This window comes from Oculina patagonica, chromosome 10 (genome assembly GCF_052425735.1).
Source record: "Oculina patagonica isolate OP01 chromosome 10, crgOcupat, whole genome shotgun sequence".
Classification (NCBI taxonomy): Eukaryota; Metazoa; Cnidaria; class Anthozoa; order Scleractinia; family Oculinidae; genus Oculina; species Oculina patagonica.
The window spans coordinates 3,844,936-3,857,087 of NC_135767.1; the positions used below are offsets into that span (position 1 = coordinate 3,844,936).

General features: G+C 38.6%; 2 protein-coding genes across 2 annotated transcripts in view; both read left to right on the forward strand.

Annotated features, from left to right (window-relative positions):
- The window catches only part of LOC144628822 (caspase-3-like), a 7,580-nt gene extending 3,458 nt beyond the window's left edge, over positions 1–4,122 (forward strand). The window contains exons 3-4 of the mRNA XM_078486936.1: positions 1,528–1,581; positions 3,153–4,122. Coding sequence (XP_078343062.1) covers positions 1,528–1,581; positions 3,153–3,907 — 809 coding nt within the window. The 3' untranslated portion in view covers positions 3,908–4,122. The remainder of the gene's footprint in view (positions 1–1,527; positions 1,582–3,152) is intronic.
- Positions 4,123–8,019: 3,897 nt separating this feature from the next.
- LOC144628824 (uncharacterized) overlaps positions 8,020–12,152 on the forward strand; it is a 96,221-nt gene continuing 92,088 nt past the window's right edge. The window contains exon 1 of the mRNA XM_078486937.1: positions 8,020–8,772. Coding sequence (XP_078343063.1) covers positions 8,079–8,772 — 694 coding nt within the window. The 5' untranslated portion in view covers positions 8,020–8,078. The remainder of the gene's footprint in view (positions 8,773–12,152) is intronic.

Consider the following 12,152-nt stretch of genomic DNA (forward strand, 5'->3'; position numbering starts at 1 on the left):
TGACAGATCGACGCGTGCGACTCGTGTCGAATCGACAAGTACTCTTGACGAATCGATCCAGTTCGATGGCACGTTTTAAGAACGAGGAAGGTTTATATTTTCATTTTGTGCTCCCCATTGACTTCCGGTAATGCGGATCGACGCCATGCGACTCGTGTCGAATGGGCAAGTACTCTTGACGAATCAATCCAGTCCAGTTCGATGGCACGTTTTAAGAACAAGGAAGGTTTATATTTTCATTTTGTGCTCGCCCTTGACTTCCGGTAAGGCGGATCGACGGCGTGCGACTCGTGTCGAATCGACAAGTACTCTTGACGAATCGATCCAGTTTGGGTGTATTCGACATGGGTGGTGTTGTGCCTCCAGTCTACAAAGCATTCTGACACATGTAAATAAGTGGCCTGCCACTCCACAAAGTGGCCCTGAATTCGGTAGTTGCTCCCTAAAATTGTTAGTATGCAGTGTACTAATTGTGCAGCTAAAACGCTGTTACTTATACAGACTTTAGTTAAAGGGGCTATGTCACGGTATTTTAGGTAATTTTATCTATTTTCGTTATTTAAGAGCTCTAAACTTCAAATTGGCAGAGCAAAAGTCTGTTATTGGCAAAATCACGACCACATAACAAACAAAGATGATTTTTCGAGCATTGTAAATGACACTTTCATACAAATTGAGATAAACTTGAAAAAAGTTGGGCCGACATTTTTCAAGTTTACCCGAATGTAATTTGTTTTAGGGCCTGATTACATGAGCCGGGCTGGCCCGGTTAGCCGGGCTGGCTCGGTTTGCCGAGATGACTTTCAGCCCGGTATTACATGAGCCCGGTTAGCCGGGCTGGCCCAGTTTGCCAAGATGACTTTCAGCCCGGTTTCAGCACGAATGATCAGAGCACGAATGATCTTGATCACCTTTTTCCGGCAATTTGGTGGTTAAATGTTTTGCACTTATGCAGCTGGATGGGTTACTTTACCTCTACATCCTATTTAGAAGGAGTAGCATTGATTTTTTCGTCAGATATTATGCTCGGAAGAGAAATTTAATGCTGGCCCGCTTAGTGAACGCGATTACTTGGAAAATTTTCAGCCCGGCTAGCCGAGATCCCGGCATCTCGGCTAACCGGGCTGGCATGGTTGTCGTGTAATCGCGAAGTTGATTTTTGTTGTGTTTAACAGATGTGCCGAGATCTCGGCAAACCAAGCCAGCCCGGCTCATGTAATCAGGCCCTTAATCTTCACAAATTTTGCCCATTCCTGCCCAATTTTGGCCTTTCTGTGTTTCTTTTGAGTTCTTCTACAGTTTCAGGCCATTAATGTGATGTGCCGAAATTGCCTAAAATTGCGTGACATAGCCCCTTTAAGTGTCAGAGTATTTAGCTAAGGATAGCTAATTGGGGACACTAACATAAATACAAATATAAAATACCAATATTATATAAGATAGATATATAGATAGGTAGTTAACAATTACTTATGTTTTATATGTTTTATAGGTCTAAGGTCTGACTCTATGTCTCTTTAACTTTAGCAGGACCACAGCGCCGACCAGTCCCTGAGCAGACCCCTGCAGCAGCAACAAGGAGTAAGTATAAGGTTCAATAATATACTGCTTACATCATGAGGTCTGTGAGTGTCCTTCCTAATATCCTAGTCAAAGTCTGTGGGCATTTTAATTTTTGTTCAGTGTTGACTGGTGGTCTTGAACGTCTTCTCCCCCTCCTTACCCTCAATACAGTTACCGGTATATTGATATCTATCCATCCAAGCTATTGTAGCCCCAATATTTCAACAATGTGTGGTTCCAGAAAATACTAAACCCACCCAACAGAAGGTCATTGGAAATTCCAAAGGGGTGGGGCGTTTCAAGAGCCAAAATTTTGAGAATAATAAAAAGTTAAGTTAAACTGGAATTTACAGAGAGTTGGAGCAGGAGGGGGGGGGGGGGTGTTCAAAATAAAAAAGCTTCCATGGGGAGATTTGAATAATTGCTGTGGTTCAATTTTACCTTTGGTATTTTCCTTTGTTTTCTCTTTATTATCCTATACAAACGGAAATGCCAAATTGTGTAAAATTGAACCACAACAGATATTTTCTAGAACAGTATGTGGCTTTCTCAGAAATTTGAATCATGGCTTCTTGTTAAAGACTTTGTCACAGGGTGATATTTTGTCTCAAGTGTCCAAAGTACATATGACATAATAGGTGGTTTTCACTGTCACGCCACGAAAAAATCAATCCAAAACTATTGGGTCAAAAGAATATTACAGGCTGTAGAAAACTTCTGTATATATTAAACTACTTGTCCAAGTCTCAGGTCTGTAATATAAGTTATTCTGTTCTCGAGTTATCCATCAAAATGTTTTACGCAAAGATAGAGAGCACAGTATGGAAATGCCATGTTGGAGCCCAACTGCTTGGGCTCCAACATGGCATCCAGAACTCAATGAAAACATCTGGCATTAAATTCTGCTACAAAAAGCGGTCAGATTTCCCTCATGAACAAGTAAACATTCACATAAACACTTCGTGCAAAACCTCAACTGTTCAGATTGTTAAAAATCGCAGGATGAGGCATTTTTTTAAAGAAAACGTGACAACCTTCTGGCCTGGGGGCCTTCTTTGATCTTTGTGTTGCTTGAAATGCTGAAATTCAAAATGCTCTTTCTAAAAGATGGCCAATGCCATCAAGCATAAAACCTTTGACAAGATATGTAAATATAGCCAGTGAATTCGATCTTGCGATTCTGGGTTTTAGAATTTTGATGACGTCACGTAAAAACCAAGAATTAATTCTGTCAACGGCATTTGTAAGAGTTGTCACCCCTTCCAAGGAGTATTCAGTTTGCTTCTAGGCAATAGGCCAGGCTTTTGTTATATTTAAATTCAAACTTGTGTGAGAGGCTGATGGAATTAAACCTTAAGAAATCCACATCAAGGTTGAGTGTAGATAATTAAATTAATAATTTAAAAAGTCTTAACATATTGATTAAAATTATTGATAATTAATTTTTAAAAGCCTGCAAACATTTTTTCTTTTTTTATCAGTTCACTATTTTTTCGATTTCTGATGGTTGAAACATGAATCATCAGTTTGCTTTTTGCATTTTGAACTTTAAGTGGATGGTTTTTGAATATTATCTATTGTATTTCCAGCACATGCTCCTTGTCAAGAGTCCTCGGGGGATGATATTAATTACACGGCAGCATCTGGTTATGTACTAGTCATAAACAACAATATCTTCCCTCAGAGGGATGTTGTTGAACGCACTGGCTCCAATGACGATGTAAAGAATTTGATAAGACTCTTTGATGACTTCAACTTCAGACATATGGTATATGACAACCAAACTCAAAGTGAAATGCTGAAGGTTCTGAGAGACACAGCAGAGAAAGATTTCTCCAGATATGACTGTTTTGTGTGTGTGATACTAAGTCATGGATCGAAAGATGGAATTTATGGGACAGATGATGAGGTGATTAAAGTCGAGGCTATCACTTCACTCTTTCGTCGTGATGAATGCCCCTCTCTGGAAGGAAAACCAAAGATATTCCTGATCCAAGCTTGTCGTGGCACTCGACAAGACAGGGTACCCATTGAAAGCGATAGTGAGCCCATACCATTATCAAGCTCATCCCTGCCAGCAGATGCTGATTTTCTCATTTGTTACGCTTCTGCTCCTGGTCATCAAAGCTACCGTCAGCCACTGATTGGTTCCTGGTTCATTTCCTCTGTTGTTGATGTGTTCAAGGAATACGCTGAAAGAGAGCACCTTATGGAGATGATGTTGAGAGTAAACAACCGGGTTGCTCAGTTTTTCAGCAGGGAGGGCCTCAAACAAATGCCATGCCAGGTTTGCATGCTGAGAAGAAAAATATATTTTGATCCAAAGTATAGTAGCAGGACATGAAAACTCTGACAAGGATTTATCCTTCAGTGTCAGTCACAAGAAGTTGTTTTAACATTATAATCAGGTTAAATTAGTTCTTGAGATGACTTTGAGTGTTGACTGAAAACCAGCTACAGTAGTTATTATCTCTGGTAAAATAGTGAGATTTATCTTGTATTGTGAATTTTTGTGTCAGAGAAGTCTGGGACAAATGGAGAGGACTTCATCTATTGGCCTCTCAAAATCATTATTTTTTTTAAGGATCCATGTAGTTAAAACAATTCGAAATTAGCACCATAACCGTTCATATCATGGTGGTTTGGAACATAGAAACATAGACTTTTACAATTTTATTTCCCATGTTCCTTTTAGTTTTAGTTTTGATTCATCAAATTTCCCAGCACCTCTAAGTTCGTCAAAAATACTCCACTTCACATCCTATTTTCAAATTAATTTTCTTCTTGGTATATGGAAATGTAATAAACACTCTTTCTCATGTTTGATATTGCATGAACTTTGTAAATACTACTTACCCACATGTACCATTAGTTTAAGGTGTCCGAATACAGTTTTTATGTGGCTCAAAGGCGCGCGCTACGATTTTTTGCTTGACATCATTACTGCTTGCACGGGCTAAAATGGCACTAGCAACTCTAAACAGAAACGAAAAAGAGTTCCATCTGTTTTACCACACTTTACGTACCAAATTTGTATACAAAAGAAAACTTCAAAGTACTTTCAGATAGGTTTTCGGAGGTCATAAAAGCCAGATTTTGATCCAGATTTTCTCGAAAACCTACCTTACAACCTATTATGAAACTTTCACAATTAAATTTAAGGGGTGAACCATGTCCACAGCCAAAATTTTGAAAAAATCTGTAAGAGAGATTTTGAGCTATTTTAAAAATCGGCAAAATATCACATTTTCCTATTTTGCGAAAAATCTGTCTTACAGATTTTTATATTATTTTGCATGAATGATAAATGAGAGCCAATTTCTTATTTCCGAAATTTTGAGGTAGGGTCGTATGGGTAGATTTTGAGAAAAACGCCTTTTAAACTACTAGTGCCAGTCCCCTCTTAAGCACTCGGCCGTTCATTTAAACTGTTTATTAGCATTTTTATTTTCCAAATATCGCATAAGATGGTTTTAGGATGTAACAAACAGTGATAAGAGAAAGACAAAACTTTTCTGGAGATTGCACATGAGAGTTAAAGGTTTGACTGTTTTGCCCTCTCAAAACTGTGTTATTGCCACCTTAAATGAAAAGCCACTGGGTTAGTAGCTTTGTTAATCTACTAACCCACATATACCAATCGATACAGGGAGGGGCATCTCTTGTCTGAATCAATATCTACCTGATTAGTAACTTTGTTAACCTTGTAAAGCACATTAAACACACTGATATACTGATCAAGGCGGGGATACAAATCCCTGTCTGAATCATATATATGGAACAAAATGATTGTCTAGCAAATATGAACCATAAAAACATTTTCACTTTTTGCACTAGCACATAGTTTTATCCATTTAACTGGCCAAATAGCCTGGTGGGGGAGTGGAGGAGGGCTCCCATAAGAAAAGGATGCGGATGCTCATTAGAAATTTAACTTAAACCCCAGCCTAAAGGAGACCAATCTTGTTTTTGCTGAATCTTTTTGAACCCTCAAAGATACCATTTTTCATGGCTGATTGGTCTTGACCAGCAACACAATTTGATGGCATTTTTTATTTCTTCACCTGCAATGTCAATGAGACCTTACATTAGCGTTCTGTTGTGAACGCCCTAAGTGAGAGCAAAATCAATCACCTTCAAGAAATACAAAAGATAAATGAATAAAAAATACAGAGGTAACAATGCGATACACGTTTTACGTAACTATTGTAACTATCGCATTGTTACCTCTGTATTTTTTATTCATTTATCTTAATTTTGTATTTCTTCTTTTTTTCCCCCGTGTATTGTCAAGTGTATTGTGTTGAAAAGTAAAAATTAAAAAAAAAAAAAAATCAATCACCCCCAAGCGATGTGACAAGCATTCATATCCCTTTCATATGGGAGCCACCCCCCCTCCTCCCTGGGGGTGATATTTTGGAAAAGTGGATATTTCAAACCTTGAAATATAAATATATTGATTGTTTTATGAGCTTGCTAGGCTGATACACTGTACAAAAAATGTGCACAATTATTAGACTTATTTAAATAGTAGAATTATGAGATTGGCTGACATCAGCTTTTAAGAAAAGGAATTCAGTCTATAGTTTTTAAATAGATAATTTTGAACATAAAGTTTATGTAAATAGCACTGAATTATTCAGTATAATAGACTGATGAGTTGTAGATACATAGCTAAAATGAGTTAATAAAATTCATATTGAATATTCATCTGATCTCTTTGTTTTGTGTGCATGGATGAACGTGCATGTGAGAGAGAAGGCTTACTGTCCAATCAAAATTGCATTACTTTAGTTATTCTCCTTGCACCCCAGAGGATGTTAAGGATAAGGCTCTAGTTTAGGTACTATTTAGAGTAGATTGGGGAGAAATTTTGCACGGTACTTCTAAACGCCCACTGATACACTGGAAAAATGAAAGAAAATGCATAGCTTCCAAGGTAAAACGGTCTGATCATAAAAACATTTCTTTCTAAAAGTCGTAACCGTTCTCACTCAGGTAAATCCTCCCACCCCCAGCCCTCCCCCCTCCCTACCCCCTCCAAAAGGAATCTAGTCACCTCGCCACCAGGGAGACTCGCCACTAACCAACTCGCCACCAAGCAAAGACGTCTCGCCACCAAGCCGAAGACGCCTCGCGAGAAAATGTTAACTCGAAAATTCGCTTGTAATCATGAAGTTCTGAAGCTTTCTTATTTCTCTTCGAAACCGACTTTGTTGGATATTAAATGGCTTACAGTGTTTTTTGTTTAAACTATCTTTCAACATCGTGTTTGTCAACCATAAAGAATGAAAACTAGCTAATCAAGAACCGTTCTAGTTTGTACGCGCTTGCTTAGAAAAGGAGCGATATGCGAACTCTTAAATTAAATCCTCAAACAACGGTTTACGCTTTTTATTTGTTTGTTTTTTCGACTTTTTTTGCTTGTTTTCAAGCAAAAAGTAGGAGAATAGCGTTTACGTTGGGTAAAATCTGAACCGGAAGGGATCGCATTCTTGTTAACTCTCAAGGGACTGTTTTAATTTCTCAAGGGAATACTTTCCGCTGTGGGTGATCAAAGCGCGTGACTTGTAAAGTGTCACTCTATAGTTGTGCTTCAGCACTTCCGTTCTTGTAGAAAAAACGTGACTTGTCAAATTTACAAACGTTATATAACAATCAAAAACGTGAGTAGCCCAAATCTTACGTCACATAACCAATTAAGAATGTAAGGGGTTCAGCGCTCGAAGATCGAAGGCAGCGAAGTTTAAAACGATTAAGAACGCAATTTGTCATGGTACAAGTCTTTAGGCGCTAATTTTAATTTAACCTAAAACGATTAACAACGCAAATTTGTACTCGTACAAGTCTTTCACACACTAAAACGTTGCTAATAGTTAACCAAAGGGAACTCATTTCGTGACAATTGATTATTTCTGCTGAGTTGCACAATTTAGAATTGCAACATCATCTAGCGAAGCGCACTATTACTAAAAATAGATTTCGCCGCATCATTATGATTGACGAACAGTTAATGAGTTCCCTTGACAACGACATCTTCAACGGCAAATGTTGTAATTTGCATACAAACTTAAAAACTGAAGTCAACTGTCCTACCTCTTTATTTATGAGTCGTTTAAATTAGAGGACGGCTAGCCCTAGAAGAGCCAACTATCTACGACTAATTCACGTTTGTCGAATTACGAAAGTAAGTTTCGTCGTAGATAGCTCAGTTCCCTCGACTAGTTTTGAAATTGCGTTCGCTAGAAGTTTCAATTCTCCTCGATCGACCATCAGACGCTTAACTTATATAATCGTCACTAAAACAGCTAGTTCACTTCGACTTCTTTACTTAATTTATTTCTTAGTCAATCTTTGGTGGCGAGGCGTCTTCGGCTTGGTGGCGAGGCGTCTTTGCTTGGTGGCGAGTTGGTTAGTGGCGAGTCTTCCTGGTGGCGAGGTGGCCGTAATTCGTAGTGGGGAACGAGGTTGGAACCGAAACCGTAGCCTGACCGAGAGCGTGGCAGAGGCTGGCCATGCCCTTGAGCGAGGCTAGGAAAAAAGAACGCAAAATAGCCGAAAATAGAGCTGAACTGGGAGTATGTCTCATTGCAAAACGTCTTCGTGGACCCTACAGAGCTGTCTTTTCTGGATGCGTGGTTAAAAGTCTGTTTCCAAACTGGAGAAGGAAGTTCTGTATAATTACTAGTGGAAAGATTGACTTGACGGAACAGTACTACTTGCTGTGCTTTAGGGAACTAGATTCAGAACTAGCACTGATAAAAGTTAAACTGGAAAATGTTTTCTGCTCAGAAAGCAACGTAGAATACCTCTCAGGTTTAGCAATCATTCCTCTTGATGACAGCAAATTGACAAATTTCTTCATAAAATCTAGCATCTTGACTTATCGCCCTTTTACTGTCAACAAAGAGGAATCTTTAGATGGCTCAGTTTGTTACATTGTAGATGGGTATCCAGACGTGTTTGCTGTTAAAGCATACGATCTGGAATACCTTAATGGAGAATATATTCTAAAGCTTCCAGAAAGAGGTGAGCAAGATGCTACTTTTAAAACTTTCTCCGAACTCACTGCACAAGGCTCTAACAATCTTCATCCTGATGGTGCTGTTATTTTAAAGAATGTTGATAACACCCTAATGGCTGTTGGTGCCCTTGCGTTTGTGGATGATAAGATATCACCTGTTGCATTCTCACAGTTGCAAGAATTTCGTGAGTAAAAGAGCTTGTTGATTTGTAGGAAATTTCTCTGGTGGGGCATCCTTAGTACACCCCACCTTTAACTTAAGCACCTAGAGTGTTCTCAAATTATCTTTATAAATATAAAGGTCGATTTAAATAATAATAATAATAATAATAATAATAATAATAATAATAATAATAATAATAATACCTAATAGAGTTTTTGGGCATATTTAAAAAACTTAATGTGCTTAGTATATGTAATCGCATGGGCCTGAGGGCAATTAAGGATTAATTTCACGCACATTTTCAAAGTTTTCACAAAATTTGAAAATGCAAGTGAAATTAATCCTTAATTGCACGAGGGCACATTGGGATTACTTGTTTATCACATAAAGGGCAAAATTTTGTAGAAAGAAAAACTTTTGAAGGCCTCGCCGTCGAGTAACCCGTTGGCAAGTTCGCTTGTAGCAAAATGACCACATAAACAATTAACCTAAGTCCAGAAAGAGAAAAGCCTGCAGTAATAGTAAACATAACATAGCATGTGCAATTCACAGATAAAAATGAAAACAGTTTAATTTTAGCGGAGCTCCCACGCGCCGAAGGCGCGCGAGCAGAGCATCCATAGGCAGGCAAATGGTATCCTATTGAACTGAGAAATTTTGGGAGTCGCCTACGTACGTACGTACGCCCGTACGCACGGATTAGGCCTGGGGACGAGGTTGCCCGCCCGTGGCTAACTGAAAAGTAAGGAAATTACAAACAGCAAATAAAGCTCGCAAGGCAAGACAAAATGTACACAAGGGGTAAAATTACACAGCAATACTACACAGCAAAATATCTAAGAGGTTTATTATCCAACTGCTCTATTTTGTTAGTCTTTTTTCGTGTGTGAGCGTATCGAAGCCTTTACGCCAAAAAAATTGGAATTGTAGATAACGAAAGAGGTGTACGATGAGACCCGGAATAATTGCGAAAGATATTCCTTGTGGACGTCCAGTTTGCTTCTTTCTGTTGTTTGCGGATGAATCTTTGCCCGTCAACATCAAGAATTCAATAATTTTAGCAATGATTGTGTAAAAACGAAGCTAAACACTGCATGGATCAAGTCCGCTGAAGAAAGATACAGAAACCTGATGCAAGGTAACAACCTGTACTGAATTACTGAGCCTGATTTTATTACAGAAAATTTCATGATGTTTATAAACTTAAGCTTACTTTCTGAGCGCAGTTTCGATAGATTTTGTGTCCGCAAAGTTTTAAATAGATCTTTCCGTAACTTAAGCTTATACTTTACCCCTTTCCGTCGCTTTAACTGTGATGTGTAGTACATTTAAGCTTACGCTTACATGTCAGTTAATTCTTTTTGTTTCCCTGAGTTGGTTTTATTTGCTATGGATTTACCGATTATCTATTGCCGTAAGTTGATTTTCTTTGGCCGTCAATAAAGTCAAATTCTAATAAAATTTGCCGTGAGAGTTTATTTCTTATTGCTGCAAGTTTATTCCGACTTTTAGCCTTACATTTTCTCGGCGGAAGAAATTCATACAGTATGAGTGACGTCTTTCGAAGTGCTAAACAACGACAAAGCAAAAAGCTCGAACAAAATAAATTTATTTAAACTAAACTTGCTCTTTAAAACATGTTTACCCCATATAACTCGAGCACGAGGTGAAAAATACAAACTGACCCATATTTTTTAAAGTAGTTCAAACAATTATTTTGCTTTAGTATAGCCCACTTTTACACTGAATAACTACACTGAATAGAAACGATTTAGTGTACGTTTAAATTTGTTTAAACTGTACACATGGTAAGAAATAAAAGATAAGTTTTAAATTTGCGTACGTGACTGAGCTACCCATTTCAGTGCGCCGATGCTAAGACAAATACAGGAAAGAAAAGTAAGACGGGAATATTTGCCCACAAAATATATTGACGTCATTTTGTATAAAGCAAAACGATAAGAGAATCGTAAAACTATTTTCTATTCTTAGGCCCGGTTCAGACGCCGATCTTTTCATGAGCCTAACCTAATTCCTTGAATTAGGCCCGGTTCAGACACCGTACTTTTCATGAGCCGAACTCAATTCGAATTTGGACCGACCCACATTGACAAAAGTACGCCTCTTGATTCAGACGCCGTACTTTTTGGCCGTTCCGAGGCCGTTCCTAATACAGTTCCAATAATTGAGGTAAACTGCTGGCAAAATACATTATAATAATTTATGAATTAGGATCGGCACATGAAAAGTACGGCGTCTGAATCAAAGCCGTCCCAAAGGCGTTCCACAGGCGAAATTCTCGGCCAAGCCAGGCGGGAAGAACGGCTGAGCCGTTCCAAATTGAAATAGCCGTTCTTATTTGATTCAGACGCTGATCTTTTCATGTACTTAAGGCCCGGTTCAGACGCCGATCTTTTCATGAGCCGAACCTAATTCCTTGAATTAAGTACATGAAAAGATCGGTGTCTGAATCAAATAAGAACGGCTATTTCAATTTGGAACGGCTCAGCCGTTCTTCCCGCCTGGCTTGGCCGAGAATTTCGCCTGTGGAACGCCTTTGGAACGGCTTTGATTCAGACGCCGTACTTTTCATGTGGCGATCCTAATTCATAAATTAGTATAATGTATTTTGCCAGCAGTTTACCTCAATTATTGGAACTGTATTAGGAACGGCCTCGGAACGGCCAAAAAGTACGGCGTCTGAATCAAGAGGCGTACTTTTGTCAATGTGGGTCGGTCCAAATTCGAATTGAGTTCGGCTCATGAAAAGTACGGCGTCTGAACCGGGCCTTAGAAAGCAGAGAATAAACTCTTAATTAATTTTTAGGCCATGAGTTGTATTAAAGCAAAACGATAAGTGGATCGTAAAACAATTTTCTATTCTTTCGAAAGGGCTGGAGAGAATAAACTCTTAATTAATTTTTAGGCCATTAGTTGTTCTGCCTTGAGATTATGATGGATTTATATTTGTCTGTGGGCCAGCGTATACATTAAAGCTTTGACCGCATATTTATCAAAATGAAAACATTGTAACTCCAGCTAAAATTAAATAAATTAAAGGGGAGCTCCGCTTTTAGGCTTGCCTAAATCTATATATTATTCACTTTTGTTTGCGAGGCTTGCTACCGCGTGGAAATTCAAAATAATGCATCAGTGACACCCATACCAACTAGTTGTCCAAACGAGCTTCAATATCCCTTCTTGAACCCGACGTTCTCCTTTCCACAGCAAAAGCTGTAAGTACCAACAAAAATTTATGCCATTTCCGGGTGGATAAAGTGGCCTCTGTTTCTAATAAGGTGACGTGGAGCGAAGTAAAACGAGGAAACTATCGTTAAGCCTCGGCCGCTATAAATTTCTATTCTTCGTGCAATGCCAGCCATCCAGACTAAAAGCATTTCG